We start from the raw sequence: 18,385 nt of genomic DNA, 5'->3' as shown, positions 1-18,385 counted from the left end.
ATATGATGGAAGGAATTTTGCTGATTAAAAAGCATAATTTACTCATATTTGGGATATGAGGCTTTCAGCAGAAGAGAACCAGAGTGACAAAATAGCAGTGGATAATACTACAGAACATGCAGAATTCTTTCCATGGCAAAAAAAGTACTCTGGTGTATTCTCTGCAGCATTTTCTTCTGCCTTGGTACAGATCTCCTGGTGTAGAATAAGGATAAATGTAGTGGAGGCTCCTCTTGTGCAGACCCCAGCTTGCTATCTCTCAGTTCATAGCATTCTTTCAAAAGAAATTAATGGAACAGTAGTGATGCAAAGTCCATTAAAGATCTAGCTGAACAATGAGGATTGGTAAACACAGAATTGTTTTGTTTTGCTCTGCAGCAGGAGGTAATTTGAGTTGGGTGCCAGGTTGTGCAGGCTGAGATCCTCAGTACAACTCTCCCAAGCTTTGTCAGTCACATGTGCAGAGCTGTGGTGTCTTCTCCAAGCACATGAAAAGCAGAAAGCAGTGTACCCAAGTGCATCCTGTATTTTGCCTTCGAGCTCTCTGCTAGCAAACCAAGCACTGTTTTTGGGAATGAGGCTGCAGTTTTCCAGAACTGCAAAAGAACAGTGGCAAACGGAGAACATACAAGGCATTTCTGATCTGTGGGTGTTCCAAGGCAGCAGACTATTTGTTGTCAGTTAAAAGTGAGTCTGCAAAACCAAATTCAATTGGGAGCAAAGAGGATTGTGAAGGCTTATAATAAATGGCATTTTTCCTTATGTATTTAAAACTTATTTCTAAGAAATTGGATTTTGTGGTTTGGGGTGGTGTATCTTGTGGGATTTGAGATTTGTTTGGATTTTTTTTTTCTGTGAAGAGTTGCTTAACCCAGAAGAAAAGTGCCCTCCTGAATAATAGGGATTTGCTTGGTTGCTTTATTTGAAAGTTGTTTGGAAATACCTACAGAATAGGGAAACAGGTGCAATTGAACAGAAGAAACTTGGTTGCTGGGACTCCTATCAACTCCTTAATTACTTTTCTTAAAACCAGAGGCAGTATTACATATAGCTACTTCAGGAAATATTCTAAAAAGAAAAGATTTATGTGGATAAAATAGCAAATAAAGGCAATGTGGAGTGCTTGTTCAGCAAGGCTGGAAATAAAGGAAGGGGAAAAAAATGGAAATGCCAGATGAGAGAGATTCTCCCTGATAGTATCGCATTGGCTTTGCATTGTTTTCATGTTAAGATCCCTTTTTATGCTCAGTCACTTAAATAAGTGTGTATTGCAATATCTTTTTTTTCTTTGTATTTTGATTCTTTCAAAATTAATTTTTGCTTAGATATCTTCTGTTCAGATTTACTTATACTGGAAGATATTTCAAAGTGCTTAGGTTTTCAATTTCCATCAAACTCCAGATTATGGAACAGGAAACATTTTGTTTCTGAAGATTAGCATCTTACAAACATCAGAAGTTTACTTGAACCTAGCGATTCAACAGTAATAAATGCTTAAGCTTTCATAGTGTCACTTTTATTGGGACACCTAAAGTGTCATATTTATAAGAAGTATGCAGCTGAATTAACTTCCACCTGCAACTCTTTACTGGTCTCTAGGTGTTACTTTCTAAGGTGGACTAGAAAATCCAGGAGATAAATGGCAAAGTAATGTTTATTATGATTAAAGCCTATAGGTAGAAGAAATATTATTACTATTATTATTAGCGTTAGTGTTGTCTCAGCCAACTTCCTCTACTAAAGTTTTACCATCTGAGCTGGATACCACTGTCTGTCAAAAGATCTAATCATGTCTTGCTAGACATGTCTTGGTTTGAAAAATTAAATACGTAGCTCAGTGTTACTAGTGTGGGATTCTGCTCTTTCTGGAGTCTTTGTCATCAATTGTTTATTTCTGTTTCTCTCATGTGAATTGAAGACTAAGAAGGCTAAATTCAGTAGCTCCAGAGAAAGTAGCACATAACCAATCTCATGCATATTTGGTGGAAAGAGATGCTAAGACCAAAATAATACTGTCATTTCTCTTCCTTCTATTCTAAAGAGTTGTGTGTGTATTGGGTTTTGCTGTTCCAGAAATTACTAGTTACTCAAATGAATAAAACCCCCAAGAACTTAATTCCATCCTGTCTTTCCCTCCTTGCTGAAAGGGCTGAAAAAGTAGCAATACTTGTCTCTTGTTGATAGATAGCTGTACTACCTCTGTAGTTTGAGTTTATATGTGGAGTGTGTGGAGTGTGATGTCTCTTTACAGCACTGCATTGCAGTAACGCTCAGGCAGTGCCCGTGTGCCAGAATCCCTTGGACAGAGGGACTCAGGAGCACAGACATTTGTCTCAAATGCTTTGGTGTTGAACATGTCAAACATACCCCGCTTTTGGTTCTTACTTATGCTTTCTTTTGTTTTCTCTGCTGGTTTTTATCATTTCTTTGGAAGGTGCTCGCATAAAAAAAAAGAAGCTCATTCTTATTTTTGTTTGCAGGTTTCCAACCTGTACCTGTATGACAGTGTGCTCATGCTGGCCAATGCTTTCCACAGAAAACTGGAGGACAGGAAATGGCACAGTATGGCAAGTCTGAACTGCATGAGGAAATCCACCAAACCCTGGAATGGAGGAAGATCCATGCTAGAGACTATTAAGAAGGTGAGAAAAGACAAACCACCATTTTGTGAGCAATTGAATGAGTTGCTTCATGTCCATTTGAGCATTTGAAGGTTTTAACTTGTATTTAACTTGTCTTTGATGCATTACAAGCAAGTGATCTACAACAACCAAGGACAATCTACAGCTATTAAACAAGCAAATGATTTATGATAAACATGTTACACACAGTGCAGTGTGGGTCCAGTGGTGTGTGTTCTACTTCTGTTCTCTAGCTGCCTCCTGTGCAGGAAGTCGGATCAGGAGTAGTCATGGGCACTGATTCATGCATTTTTGCAAAAGGATAACTTAAGGGGCTTGAAGTGGGCAGGAGGGAAAACCAATTAGGAGGTTTAAGAATTATGATCCATTTTTGACAGCTCAGATAGCTTTGTAAGTTAGCTGAGAATTAGTAAGGATCTTCTTGTGTACTGTATCCAGAGCAAAGCAAGAAGGATCTGATTTGGCTAAGCTGTCACTAACAGTTGCACTGTCTTGCACAATGCTGAAATACTCAAATGTGGACAGACCTGTGGCTTTACAGACACATGGCAACTTCTTGTATAAAAGTTACTTGATCACAAGTAATAGTAGAAAAAACCATAATTTTTTACTATTCTAACTTTTGCATTTGTTCAGAAGAAACTCCCTGTTCCCAAATATATATTGATTAAATAATTTTTCTTCTGTAAAATGATGCAATTTGATCATTCTGGCAAGTCCTAATGATGCTATCCTTTGTTGCTAAATTAATTTGAACTTCGATGTCGCTTCAAGCTTTGCGACAAAGCCAGAATCAAACTCTGTGACAGTTTCAGAGTTGCAATTTTGTCTTTCCTTCATGCATCTCTAGGGAGCGCAGCAGGTATCCCCGTTGTTTTGGGCTGGGAGTTCATGCTTTGGTACTTAAGCAAGAACTGAGCCTGCTGCCCTCAGTTACACTGGGAGAGCTGTTGTCTCACAGTCCACTAAGGCCCTTCTCTTTTCCTTTGGGGTCTGTTTCTGTGGACAGTAGTGACCTGATGGCCATAAACACTGGGTGTGTCAGTGCTAAAGTATTTTTCTCAAAAAAAATGAAAAACTGAAATCTTTTGTCTAGTGCTGGGTTTGAGCTACTGAAGAACATGCAAGGGCCACATTTAAGTTCACTGTAAACATGATTTTAACATGTTTGGCACACATTTTATGCAGAGGAGTGTTTATGAAGGCAAATGTCTTCTGTTCTGAAATTTCTCAAACTTACTTCCTTAGGGCCATATAACTGGGCTGACTGGTGTTATGGAGTTCAGAGAAGATGGAGCCAACCCCTATGTCCAGTTTGAAATACTGGGCACCAGCTACAGCGAAACATTCGGCAAAGACGTGCGGAGGGTAAAGATATGCTGCTTCCTTTTCTCTTTTGTTTTCCTCTGAAAACAATAATATACATCCTGCCTCACAGGAGAAAATGTTATTCTTCAAGAATGAATTAGTGCTATGCTGCAGAAGACATTTACTCTTATGAGAAATATTTTCTAATTTATTACACACTTAAATCTTGAAAACTGGTTTTATATTGGTAGGCAGGAATCCTGCAAGATATTTCTTGTGTGCAGTAACAATGCAATGCCATGAGCATCCTGTGAATATAATAGTGAAGACTGCACAATTTAGCTTATGTATTTTATTGTTAATTAAGATAGAATTGCTGTAATAGAAATATGAAAGATACAACACAATTGGCACTTGTCTTACTGAGGAAGACAGCTGAGTTTATAAATTACCTAAACACACTAGGATGTTTTAAGTGTAGCTGCTGCAAGAATTTGAAATAAATAAAAAATTCTGGAGAGGAAAATTCCAAAATGAAAGATGCTCTGTCATGAAAAGTAAAGATTGACCTATTGGTGGTAGCTGGTGGAACAAGGACTGCCAAGGACTAGAAGTCAGTTAAAGTGGTTCCATGGCATTGAAATAAATTGTTGTGTTCTGTGAAGGCTGCCTTTAACACACTCAGGCGGGGGGGATGCTCCAAAAATATAAGAAACTCTCAGTTGAACAGTTAGGTTCTGATTGGAACCCATGCTGTAAGTAGTTTCTAAACTGCTCAGATGTTTGAAATAAAGACAATACCATGATATGATCAATGGGTCCTACATTAAACAGAGCTGACCAAAGAGGATTTCACAAATAATTAAAATATATGTGATTTCTTATTTTCATTTGGCCATTGGTTTCTGTGATTTGCTTTGATTTGTCTGAATTACAGAAGTGTAAGTGGAAAAACAAGCAATTTTTGTTTACATAATCATCTTTATCAGCTAAACATGAGATTCCTTCAGAGTCTAATTTGGCACAAGGATTCTGGACATGGAGCCAAAGTTGTGCAATATCTATTAGAAATTCAACATAAGGGAGACAAGTATTTGAAATGCATAAAGTTGCAGGAGATATAATTGAAAATTTTCTGCTACCAAAAATAAGCCTCTGAACACTTCAGTTTGGCTCTTATATTGTGGTGACCAGAAAAGGCTATTTCTCAGTCCACTTTCATTTCTAGAAGATTGAAAACAAGGAAGTCTTAAGTTTCAATCACTGTGCGAATTATAAAAGATTATCTTATTGTCTTAATTTTGGAAAAAGTGTTGCCTATTTAATATAAAATGGTTGGTTTAGGGGGTGTAGGAATCAATCCTGGCTCTTAGAAGTATGCTCCTCACTTTACGCACAAGTCTGCAAAACAAAAGTATCTGGTGCTGTGTGAGATGCTGTGGACTATCCCACTGTTTGCAGCTGCCAGTCCAGAAAAGCCCGAGTGTCCTGTCAGTGCTGTGTTATCCCTAGCACATGGATGCTATGGGACATTCCCTAGCACTTGGATACCATGGGGTGTTTAAATTTGGTCCCATTTTGTTACAGAACTCCCAAGTGGCTTTGCTTAAGTCACATAATTGCTTGATGCTTCAATATTTACCTTCCAGTAAAATTGGCATGAACACCATAGAGCACAGGTTTGAGCCTTACAGGCAAACTGGGATGTGTGAGTATACACTATTAGGTGTTTCCTAATGCGCATTTCAAATATGCTACCACAGATACAAATGCTCTCACTTTGGTGTGTGCAGCACACTGACCAAATTGACACATAATCCAAAGGTGTGAGGTGGAAATAACTAAGATATCATTCAAAAGCAACCACAGGGCAAAGAGAAAGGTAAAATGATAAATAGGAAAATTACTAAAATGGCTGATCTCGTATAGTGCTGATTACTTTTGATCCCTAGTGTGCTACTTTGAGGTTGTGCTGCTATAGGCAGGCTTAACTCTTTGTGTGTTAAATTCAGAACACTATTGAGTTCCCAAAAATTGAAAGGGAGGATAATTCTAAATGGGTAAAAAGCTAATGGCTGTGGAATACTGCTCTGAGCTAAAATAAAGTTCTGGAAATTATCCTTTCAGTCTAATATATAGTGAGAGTAAAAGTCAGCAGTATGCTACAGAGGTGTGGAGAAGTACTTGGAAGAGATGATCCCTCTTAGAGCAAAATTACCATGGAACTACTGGAGTTCAATTATTTGGGCAGCTTGACTTTTTATTATTGCAGCAAAAATATGTTACAGCTTAGAAGTACTTTTAAAGGCTCAGAAAGTCATACTTGTCTTTTTTACATTACTTGGGTGGGAGACCAGTTCTGATTTATTGTCAGCTGCTTCCATTTTAGCCTTTGGTCAGGTTTAGCTGTGGAGGCATGTATTTTGGGTAGAAAACAGAGTCCTTTCTGCATGGTTTTATTTGTGTATGGAAAGCATCTGTAGTTATTCATCCCTGTCCAGACCCTACAAGAAATCTTTGCACTTAGGATCAGTGAGAGGATAGGGCAAGAGACTGTAATGTTGAGTGTTGAACCTTAGAGGGAATCCAGTCAAAAGCTTTAGATTGGACTTTTAATGCTCAGCATCCCTTACAAAGTTTCGTGGGGATCATTTCCACCAGAAAGATTCCTGGGAGGATGTCCAAGTCAGTTATTCAAATCTACAGGAATTTTCAGAGCTATTTTGCAGAGGCATCTTGACTCTCCTGTTGTCCTGAGATCTGGTCTTTCTGCAGACCATTTTTGCTTCTGCTAGCTGTGATTTACTTATGATTGCACCTAAATATATATATTTCATTGCTCAGTGTAGCTTCTTTATTCCACAAGTCACTTTGCCTTCTATCTTGCTCAAGTCTAAAACCATGTGGTTTTGGTAAAGGCTGAGAGAGGCTTTTGTGTATTTTGTGTGTTACCATTTCCTTTGGGTATACTTAAGTGAAAGGGAAACTTCAGAAAATGCTCTAATTTCTTTGGTTCAAACATAAAAGAACAGGGTATGTCCTTTAAGGTATATCACCTTGTTTTACAAAAGGCTCAGGCAATTGCTTTCTATTCACTGTGGAAGTTTAGAAAGTGTCGTGTATTCAGGCTTAAAATAGAGATTTGTGAGGTGGCTTCTTGGGGCATTTGAAAGTTGAAGATTGCTAGAGAAACAGAAAAGGCTTAAATGCCTACTGCTTGATGATTCCCACTATGATTTACATTCCTGATATCTATAAATACCTTCAGAAATAGCAACCAGAATATCTGTATATTTTAAAAAAGGAAGAAAAATAAGTGGATGTAAAGTGATAAGGGAACAGAATAGATCAAAAAGGAAAAAGCAAAAATAAAGCTCATGTCCTACTTTCACAGTCCATTGGTCATAGAAGGAGAAAGAAAGGCAGGTCTACATTAATTCACTCCTTAGAGACTATCTGTATCATTAGCTCTTATTAATGAAAGCCTTGATGGAATTTTCAGAACATCTGGGCTGCTTCATACTTCTTATGTTCCTGCACTTGGGTAGATTCTACACAATATAGGATCTGGATGATCCAGCTGTGCAGGCAGAGCTAAGGGAGTTGGAACTCCAGGGTGGCTTTCCAACAAGTCACCACATCACTGGGAGCTCTTGAAGTGTAAACCTATTTATTCTTGTTGGACTATGTGTGCAGAGAGCAGCATAACAGCTAACACACCTTGCAGGGATGTGATTAGGCTAAGTTAGATGATGCCTATAAGGAGCTTTATGATAATCTTCATCTTCCTCTTTGGCAGGAAGATTTTCTGTAAGTGTGAAATGATGTGAGTATTCCGTTTACTTTACGACAGGGAACATATTTTTTCTAAAGCAATCTGCATTTCTTCCCCAAGCTGGCTGTAATGAAAGCAGAATTAATGGTTTGCACACATTTTGTATTTCATAAGAAGCATTCTGTTCAAAATTATAATGTTTATGATTTGTTATTCATTTCTGTCAGTTGGTATGTTTTATTTTTTTAAAAAATTAGGTTTTCTTGAAATATCATCAGCTTTGTAAACAGTTACAGTTGTTTCTACAGCACTTCTGAGGCAGACTGCAGAAGTCACTGTAAGTAGTTTTTGTGATATGTTTCACAGCTGTGGAAACCACATTTTTGAATTCTGATACCATGGTTTAGTTGGGATTGTTACTTTTAGACAAAATCTCATTATTATCAGGATGACAAATCCTATGCTTGTTATTCATTGCAAAAACAAATGGTATTTTCAGACTTCTGCAGTATCAAGTGCTTTCACCTACAAGAATATTGCCAAATCCCATCATATGCTGCTAAAAGTTATATTTACACCAAAAGAATTATGTGGTTCCTACTGTATCAGTAGGAATCAGTTTTACTTACATGGAAAAATACATAACTTAATCATCTGGGTTTAGCTGTAAAACAGATTCCTGCCTCCTGTTTGCACACTCCATAAACAGACACTTGGGTGCAGTATTTCAGTTTTACTGTCTGGCCAAGGTATCTTTCAGCAGAAGTGTAAGACTCAACTTATGGCTACTTTTGATCACTAAAATCCCTCTGTTACTTTGCAAAGGGCAGAGTCTATAGTCCTCTCCCTCTTCACAGAATGCAATTTCCACATATTTGGATTTGGTTAAACTTTCTCTTTCTGCTTGAGTTGGTTGAGTGTTGTGGTGCAATAATTTGGCAAAAGAGCATTGTGATTCATCCTATTGATGAATTGTGCATTGTGTCAAACTGAAGAAACAACTGAAGTATTTTACTCAGTATAATAAACCCCTTCAATTTTTATTTCTGGTTTCCTGTGCATATGTGAGGAATAAAAATAAATGCATTCCTTGCATATTCCGTAAGTTGAATTATTAATGGTGAAAAATACAGCTAAATGTATAGGAAATGGCTGTGATCAATTTTTAACTAATAGAAGAAAACTAAAGAAGAAACATAATAACCTTGAGCATTTTGGTTTGTTCCTGAAATGAAATGGGGTCACTGCTTGCCCAAGTTCTGCAAATTGGGCTTTTCTTTCTAGATGAAATATACATAATGTTGTGTATGCATTCATTGTAAAATTTGAGCTCAATTATTTCACTGAAGAGCGGGTAGCAATTTTGAAAATGTATTTTTTGTTGCAGCTATGTGATACTTAGTTATTTTAAAGTTTTTTTAAATTCTAAACTATGTTTTTTTGAAAAGCATTGCCAATGGGACCTATGCTTGTGCATGAACTGTTACTTGTATTTGCAAATTGTGCCAGTGTCAACACTGAGTAAAAGGGATGTCTTGAAAATATGAGTTGGAATTTCTCCAAGCATGAGGTCATGCTGGTCTTCCCCTTTGGAAAACTGTTGATATGACATTTTCACAGTGTGAAGCTCGAAGGTAGATTTTAAAAAGCAGCCATATCTGAGGCAAGAGTGGGGCCAGCAATTGGTGCTGCAGAAGTTTCCACAGCCACCTGCACCACTACCTGTATGTTTAGAAATTCTGTTTCATTTCTAAGTCACATATTATATCATACTTACCAGGTTATAATGAATTGTGGGTATAACATTCTCCTTTTTTCACCCATATGCAGTAGTGCATAAAATTGGGATAATAGGAGTGCTAAAATCAGCCTTGTAAAATCAGTTGTATCTTTAATTATGGAGTTTTCACCAAAGCTCCTGTAATTTACGGATGAATCCTAGGGGGGTATTGAGAGTGGGATGACAAGAAAAGCCCCTTTCTGTACCTCAGCTGCTGAAGAATCTGTGCTGAAGTGTGGACACTATGAAAAAACATGTGTTTCCATACAACAACAGGTCAGGATTTACTTAGCTTGACAAAGAAAAGAAGTCTTTGAAAAAGAAATACACAAATTCTTTTTACCTTTTTGGAAATCGAAAAATGGAGATTATTCACAATTTTTCTTTTTCACAATATCAATCTTTAACAAAAACAATAAGCTCACTACTCCAGAAATGAGGAACAATGTCTTTTTTAATTTCATGCCCTGAGAAATATATTTGATCCGTGGTTGTTTGAAATTCACACCTATTCCAGAACTTTCTGTTGAATGACAGAATAACTTTTTTTAATATGTCTGTTTAGCAAAACTGTTTTGAAACAAAAAAATAATATTGATAATGATAATAATAATGCTGAAATACTGATATCATAGCTGTAAGATGGAATAGATGTCATCTTGGCTTTTATAAGGACATAAAATAAGGAGATCGAACATCTCTTCATTTACAGCATGATCTCAGTGTCAGGGACAGTTGCAAGGACTGTATATTGAGGGAGACCATGCACAGAGTCTTCTCTGCAGTATTTGAAAAATGTTTTTAATTCTTCTAATGCTTGCTGCCTTGTATCATTTGATAAACTGCAAATACATGTAGGCCAAGCATAATTTATGAAGTAATTTATTTTAGCAGTAATATTAAAATCCAGGGTGACTCTGGTGCCTGCCTGTGTATATTACTCTGATATATTCAATATGTCCAAAAGTGGATCTTTAAATATAGGTAGTTAATCTATTTGGTCATACTTCCATTGTAGTTAAGAAAAATGAAAGAAGTTTATGGTTTCTCTTTAGTCTTATTAAAATAAACAGCACAAATAGAAGTTAATGAAATTATCTAAATTTCCCTTTCTGTTTGTATTTTTATTTCTGCCATTTCATGCCAGATTACATTACTGTAATGCATGTAGATTTTCTCATGCAGATTTTCAAAAGACAGGTTTAATGAAAAGATTTCTTTGTGGTCAGCCCAGATTTGGGACATGAGGAGCTTCTGTGGCAAGAACTATCTGACTTCCTTTGACCTGGTTCCTTAATTTCATTATGCTTAAAAAAAGAATAATCCTAATTCCTGAATTTACCTTTATGGAAAGATACTTTCAAAAGGGCATCAGAGTCCTGATTAAACTTCTTTCTCCTTACTGGCTAATTCACTGCAATTACAATATTTGGCAGAAATTGCCTGCTGCTATTCCAGTTCCTCACAGAACTGCCTTTAAAGTGAGGACTTCCTGTTTCCAAACTACACAGGAAACACTGAGTCTTACCTTAAAATGGTACAATCTATAATCAATATGAGCCTCTGTTTGGGAAAGAATTCCAAAATATGCCTGGTCTAGTACCACAATATGTCTTGCAGTGGGAGTGGATGAGTTTATGTATTTGGGTAAAGTACACAGATGACATGTAATAAAACTTGTAAAAAAAAATTATTTGAAAAATCATTTTACTGGAATGAAGATAGGCTTATGTAACAACTGAAATAGAATATTCTTTCTGAACATGGCACAGTATGTCTGTACTTTTAATATGTTAATGAGTGTGATGAACAAACATCTACTTAACTGAAAACAGTATCTTTCCTATGAAAAGGCAAATTGCAGTCTCAAACAGACTTTACTAATGAGGCCTGAAGAACTTGAGAATATTGGACTTTGTTGGAAAGCAGATGAAATGAGAAATAAAGGAAAAACAACAAATAATCCAGGGATTCTCTGTTACAGTGAATGAGTTAGGGAAATATCCTGCTGGTCAGTATTGACCAAAGCAGGTAGCCAGATAAAGGTTTGCATTTAGGAAAAGGAAACAGCATAAAAATAATTAAATCTGACACCAGTTATTTGCTTTTAATTTACTTGCCAAGAACAGTTTCCCTGAGTATCAGCAGAATGAGAAAAAAGAGAGCTTGCTTGCCTATGGCAGTAAATTCCTCTCAGTTGGAATATCCCCCAAAGGTCCCAAAAGGGTGTGCTTTTCTCAGAACAGCATTTGCACTTGTTCTCACTGTGTCTGAAGTTCTTGTGCTGTCTTCTGGTCCTGCCCTTTCTCTCACCACCACAGGACTTTGAGAAAATAAGAAAAGGGAAGTCAGATTCTTTCTCCTGGATGCCCTGTGTTCTGGGCTACTGTGTCAGGGGTGAAAGTGGCAGTGACATTTTGTGTTAGGTGGCTGAGGGACTGGTGATTCCACGTTTCAGCTTGTCGAGGGAATTGCTGGTTTCAGCAGGTTAGCCTCAATATCTCCCTGCGCTGTTCACTGTAAAGTCTTACATTTTTCAAGCTTTATGCATCAGTAATATTTTGTAACAATGCTCTGAAAGAAGTGGGAATGTTTTAAAGTAGGTGAAACAGCAAAATCTAGGGATGATTTCTGGCTGATACCAGTTATTGGGCATTTGTCTGGGTTGGTTTTAAGTAAGGATTGTTATCTAAATATACATGACATTGGTAAAATTTAAAAGCAGTCTAAAACTTTCCAAATACTGTGGTTGGCCAGAGAGGTAACTAAAGGTACTGATGCTTTTAGTTCCTGGAGCCTTACCAGAAAGTAGTTATAGACAAGTACAAAAAAAAAAAAAAAGTTAATATTTAGTAACTAGGAGCATGGGTGATATTTAATTGTATGAGAACATTTCAGTTTGAGTAGTTCTGGCATCATCTATAATTTTCTTAAAGCTTCATGTGCAATTTATTCTGCCATAAGATACAGTAAGGCACAAGTTTGCTTTGCAAGATTGCTGTCTGAGCTGTATTGAATCTAAACTGAGCTCATGCTCTCAAGCTGCTCTTCAATACCAAAATACAACTGTAGCTATTTGCATTTCAGTAGCACCTGGAGGCTGTGGTTTTGTTATACTGAGAGATGTCCAGGTAATTAAATGTGTAATTATTGTGTAATATGTAAACCATGTGTTTGTGTGTTCAGAAATCTACTACTGCTGTTTTGCCATTCTGACAGGAAAATGCTGTCATAATCTAAGTTTGGAGAACATTCAGTGTTGGGACTTCTCCAGGGTGTGTGCCAAGATAGGGATGAATATTCCTCTGGATCAGGTGTAAGGTGTGACTTTCGTGGTAGGCCTAGCAAACAGTGCTGCTCACAGCTCAAACTTGCAGAGAAAGCAGTTCCCTTCTGGAACAGAGTCTGAAGCTGTGTCTGCTTTTTTCTTTCTTTTCTCCTACATTTTAAAATAATAGGGAGTGGAGTATTTCATAATAGGCTTTCCAAACTTCTCAGTAATACTACATGATGATTGCACTGGAGAAACAAGTGTTATCACTCCATGGCTTTTGGGTTTTCTTTCTAGGGCAAGAGAGGGCAAAAAGGTAACACAAAACATTTCCTTTATGAGCGTGGGGGAAGTGCAATGAGGTTTTGTTGTTATTTTTCATTAACTCTGATTGGTTTCTGAGTGTTCAGTAGAGGACTGTTCCTCGATAGACTCACTGAAAGACCATTCAGCATTCAGGGCTTTCTTCTCTTTTTGAACACAAATAGGAGCACAGTAACCAGTGAAGCAAAAACCACAGATTTGCTGGCTGAGCTGGCTTAAAATTAAAAAAGAAATCTGAATCTAGGGTACAGCCCACAGACTCTGCTACTGTAGTGTGGCTCTTATTACAGCACATTTCAGTTCCTTTCTTAATTAAAACAAAATGTCTAGTCTTGTCGGCATCTCGAGAAGAGTCTCTTACATTAGAGGCTTGTTCTCTGGGTTTGCTTCTCTTCCTCTCATGCATCCCCCACTTTCAGACCCAGCTGATGGACCTCACTTGGGTGTTGTGTTCTGTGCCCCATAAATTTCTCTCTGTTCAGGAGAGAAGCCACAATGTCCCCCATTTTGGCAAGAAATCCAGGGTGAGACTGTGTGTAGACTGGCTCGGAAAGACTGGTACCTTCCTCTGCTGCCCAATCACAACTTTTTTAATAGAATTCAGCACATTGTCATACTTGAATGGAGAGATTAAATAGATTCTATCCATTCTCCAAAACTATATTTATTTCCTTCCTGTTTCTATTTTGACTACCAGATGTATTTTGACTAACAGATGAATTGTTCAAAGATCTATAGCTAACTGTGGTTTGATTTATTAGAAGAGTAAGGAAGAAAATGTAAAGTGCCTAGTGTTAAATCTCAGAAGAAGAGAAATTTTCACATATGTTTTCATTCTTTGTGTAGTGTGCTTCTGTATATTTTTCCTATGGGTGGTATTACAGGACTTTATTATCAATTCTAGTGTGTCAGACAGGACTTAACACCATCATAACCCTTTATCCATGATGAATTCTGTTTAATCTTTTTAATTATCCACATACAATGCTCCTTTTCTGTTTCTTCCACTCCCGAGCTGCTGTGCAAAACAGTCATTTATTGTGGCCAGTAGAGAAAAACCAAATGGGAAATATGGACTGGATGGCCTTTTGTTATTTTATTCTTTTCTTTTTCAGTGAGATTTCATAAGGAAAGGAGCTCAGATTACACTAAAAGGTCATTTTTCAGAACTAATGGAAATTATAAGGTAGTAAGTTGTTTTGGCTTTAGAACAATTATTATAATTACATTAGGGGTTTTTTAGCATAAATTATTATGATTTTTCAAGTTCACAGGATAGAGTTATGACTTTTAACAAGCACACTGCAGGCAAAACACAGAATAGCTTGGACTGGAAGGGTCCATTCCTCTTTGACCTGTCACCCATGAGGGTAAAAAGTCCCTCTTCAGCTTTCTTGTAGCCACCTTTAGGTAGTGGAAGGTGCTATAAGGTCTCCCTGGAGTCTTCTCTTGCCCAGGCAGGATAACCTCAGCTCTCTCTGCCTGTCTTCCTAGGAGAGGTGCTCCAGCCCTCTTGACCATCTCCTTAGCCTCCTCAGGACTTGCAACAGCAGGTCCACATCTTTGTTTTCAGTTGGAGACCTGAGAGCTGAATCCTGATATTATCAGGAAACAAATTTTCTTGCTTAAAATGCACCAGTTGCTAAGAACACGTACACTACAGCTGGTTTCTTCATAATAAACAGAACTTCAGAGAGGATCTTCACCTACCCTCTGCTCCTGCTGCCTGCCAGGTTATCTTTCTCTATTCTCACAGATTTTGAGCAAAATATTCCTTTAGAACCTTTGCTCATTTTGCCTGTGTCTCTGTACAGGAGGATTTATGGTAGGTATTTTAAGTATTGATACTGGATTTTGAAGATAAGCTGCCCTTTTTTTGGCAAAGAAATAGAGTTATCCAGATCCCCTAGAAGGATGAGAAGAATTGGAGCAGCAAGGATCTCTGCAGCTTCCTTCCCTCCTGTGTCTCCCAAGTTAGCCTGCCCACATTAATAATCTCCATTGCTCCATGGCAGTTAGTCAAGCTGCAGCAAAGATTAAATATCCTTTCCTGTAGCTGAATTAACTTTCTAGATGTAGGTGGTATAAAATAGGTACATCAGTGTACCTACTGCCTCTCTGGCTTTAATTATTTCAGAAATGCTGTCTGTTCTGAATTCATAATAACTGTGGGTATTTCCTGGCTTAAAAGTTTATCATCAGACTAGCAGCAAGGCTTTGTAGGGCCTGACTTTCTAGTTGAAGTGAGCTGTTTTAATTCTGATTTTGAAACACCGCTCTAGGATATTCCCCTTCTGTAGCTCTGGCTTTCTTCAGTAGGTGTTTCACAGTCCAGACCAGAAAGACAGTGTGTGGATTAATACTGCTCCAAATCAGGAGCAAAGGAAGGGATTTTTTTCTCCTCCTTTTCCAGTAGAAGTAAATACACCTCAAACCCAAAGCATTTGTGTACAGCCATGATCTGTCCCATCATTTCTTCAAATCCTTCCCTGTTCACCATGCTTCCTGTCACCAAAAATAAGGATTAACAGAATCTTCCAGCACAGAAATTGGGATGGCTGCTAGTTTGATCTCTCTTAGTTGCAGAATTTCTTTACCTTTTTGTTGGCATCTCAAAATCACAGAATCTCAGAATGAGCTGAGTTGGAAGGGACTTACAAGGATCATGAATTCCAGCTTCTGGCCCTGCACAAGATCACACCATGGGCCTGAGAGTGTTGTCCAAAGGCTTCTTGAAGCTGTGACCACTGCCCTGGGGAACCTTTCAGCGCCCAGCCACTCTCTGGGTGAAGAGCTTTTTTCTAGTATCCAACCTAAGCCTTCCCCAGCACAACTTCTGTTCATTCCCTTGGCTCCTGTCACTGTCAGCACAGAGGCCAGCTGGGCAGCACACAGTGCTCCGTGCACCAGGAGCACAGGCTGTCAATGTGAGCAATGCCAGAAACCTGGGGATCCAGTGATTCACAAGGAAGGGACCTCCAGCTGCCCTGCATCTTCAGCAAGCTGACAGAGTTTCTTGATTTAAATACTGGCTTGATTGACAACATCTCTGCTGAAATCCACTTCAGGACTAGTTCTTTTGCCTTCCTGATGTATTTGTACTGAAGGATATCTGGTCTCAGCTGTCTCAGATTTCTTTTATGTCACGATGTGCTCAATTGTATATCCAAATGGTGTCCCCATTTTTGTTGCTGTTAACCATTTTCATAAACATGCTGCATCTTCAAATTTTGGGCAAGACTATAAGGCATGCAAACTCTTATAGATGTATATTGCATCTATAGATTTCACTGTCTCCTAATTTTCTCTGTGGCATATAAGAATCTGATTTTCGTGTCAGTTGCTTAAAAAAAAAAACAAATCAACACAAAGCAATTCTTCTGGGAGCATTTTGAAGGCTTTATATGGACACATTTTTGAGATGGAAAAAGCACAGCAGTAGGATTCATTACTTTGCTTTGGTGTGCTGACTAATGCTGTCAAAAATTCAATGTTGAGAAACAAGACATGCCCAGTGGAAATGCAAGGATATGAGAAAACCAGAAAGAATTTATGGATACTAGTCATCAATAAACCTGACAGACAATATCACTGCTTCCTTTAGCTGATTACAAACTAGAAATACAGCTATGTTTTCCAGAGTGTACATTATATTACGGAACTTAATATTGCTGTGAGGAAGAGATTTTCTGCATTATCTCTGCATGGTGTTTTGCAGACAGTCCTGCAGTGTCCCTCACAGTTCTCTGGGCTGGCTCAGCTGCAGCACAGGCAGGGCTCAGCTCTCTCCCTTTCCCTCAGCAGAGGATCTGAGCTCCCATCAGGATAACACACCTGGAGCACTCCTGATCTGGTTACTGCACAAGGAGAGCAGCCTCATGTCTGCTCAGGGAGTGCAGAAAACTGGGATATTTGGGATGCTTCAGTTGCCTCCAGTACAGGAAATTGTAACGTTCCTGTGTCACCTATCAGCTGATGAGGATTTGATAGATATTTTTGGACAATCCCAAAAAAATGGCAACAGGTTGTCTAGTAATAGTTTAGAAAGAAAAGTAGGGCAAATTTGGATATAAAGAAAATGCAGGCTAGTTTAGCACATGTGCAAATATTTAATTAAATCAGGTGGCATTTTTTTAAATAATAGATTTTTTCATAGACTTAATAAATAGTTCATCTTCTAGGTCAACTTTTTTGTTGATTTTCAGAAAGCTAAGAAATGTTTTGGCCATCATTGTTATCTATGCGATTTTCAGTTTCAGGAACTAATTCCATATAGGGAATCTTTTCTATGTGTATAATACATACATTAGCTTCTTTCATGTAAACGTAAGGCTTTTTGGTAAAAAACTAAATAGATTTTACCCCAGTTTCACCACTAAAAGCAATACTTCCTTGCACTGTAACTGGCAGGCAGTGAGTACAACCAGTGCAGGTGGGGGTTCTGTTTTCAGAAAGGCAGCACATCTAAGGTCACCCAGCTAAACACACCAAACATACAGCAGCCCTTTAGCTGCTTTTTCTCTGCCTGTTGCTTCTCTTTGCAGCCACTCCAGACACCTTTGATTGCGTGTGCATCATTAGCAGGTGTCTCTAGACCTCAGCTGAGAGTTTATTAAAACCAGGTATTTTCTAATCATGAATGTGTTTCTGATTCTAATTTAAAATTTATAAGGTCTCCTTTATTAAAGCTTACTCTCACTTGGCATTTCTTTTAATTATCTGAGAGAAAAATGCACAAACTTTTTTTTTCCTTTTAATTTTTCTTTTGCAAAGACTGAAATACTGAATTCTAGCTAGCTGGAATTCTAGCTAGCTGAACTTAGATGTCTTGCTTCTACTGCTGCCTTTTGTCTTCATAGAAATTTGGTCTCCCTAAGGTTACCTTCATATGAAGACCTTTACACTTCTGCAGATCTTTATTTTTCCTTAGTAGAAAATTAGGCTGCCTCAGAAATGGGTTTTGAATGGGTTTTTAAATTTCCTCTTTCTTCAACTGTGGATTTGCTTCATTCTGTATCATGAAACAGCTTTTTATAAATGTTTTCTCTTACTGTTTTGTAGTAATCTGCTTAAAAGGACCCAAGCCTGTTTATTTGCCATGACAAATAATGTGCTCTACCTGGTCATCTCCCAGCTAGATAATTTCTAATTGTCTTAATAGATGTGTTTGGAAGATAGTGATTTATATTGAATCATCGGCTATCTTGAGTTGTGAGGGACCCACTTATATAATCTAAATGATTAATTTAATATAGGGGCCAGGATACAAGTATATAGAAAGCACC

At 37.9% G+C, this 18,385-nt stretch overlaps 1 protein-coding gene across 3 annotated transcripts in view; it reads left to right on the top strand.

Moving 5' to 3' along the window:
* The window catches only part of GRID1 (glutamate ionotropic receptor delta type subunit 1), a 479,753-nt gene that overhangs the window by 386,663 nt on the left and 74,705 nt on the right, over positions 1-18,385 (top strand). For all 3 annotated transcript variants that reach the window (XM_058810534.1, XM_058810532.1, XM_058810533.1), the window contains 2 exons: positions 2,481-2,642; positions 3,891-4,010. In XM_058810534.1, the coding sequence (XP_058666517.1) occupies positions 2,481-2,642; positions 3,891-4,010 (282 nt within the window). The remainder of the gene's footprint in view (positions 1-2,480; positions 2,643-3,890; positions 4,011-18,385) is intronic.

The sequence above is a fragment of the Ammospiza caudacuta genome, chromosome 9, assembly GCF_027887145.1.
Source record: "Ammospiza caudacuta isolate bAmmCau1 chromosome 9, bAmmCau1.pri, whole genome shotgun sequence".
Classification (NCBI taxonomy): Eukaryota; Metazoa; Chordata; class Aves; order Passeriformes; family Passerellidae; genus Ammospiza; species Ammospiza caudacuta.
This window is presented reverse-complemented; position numbering and strand designations above follow the sequence as displayed.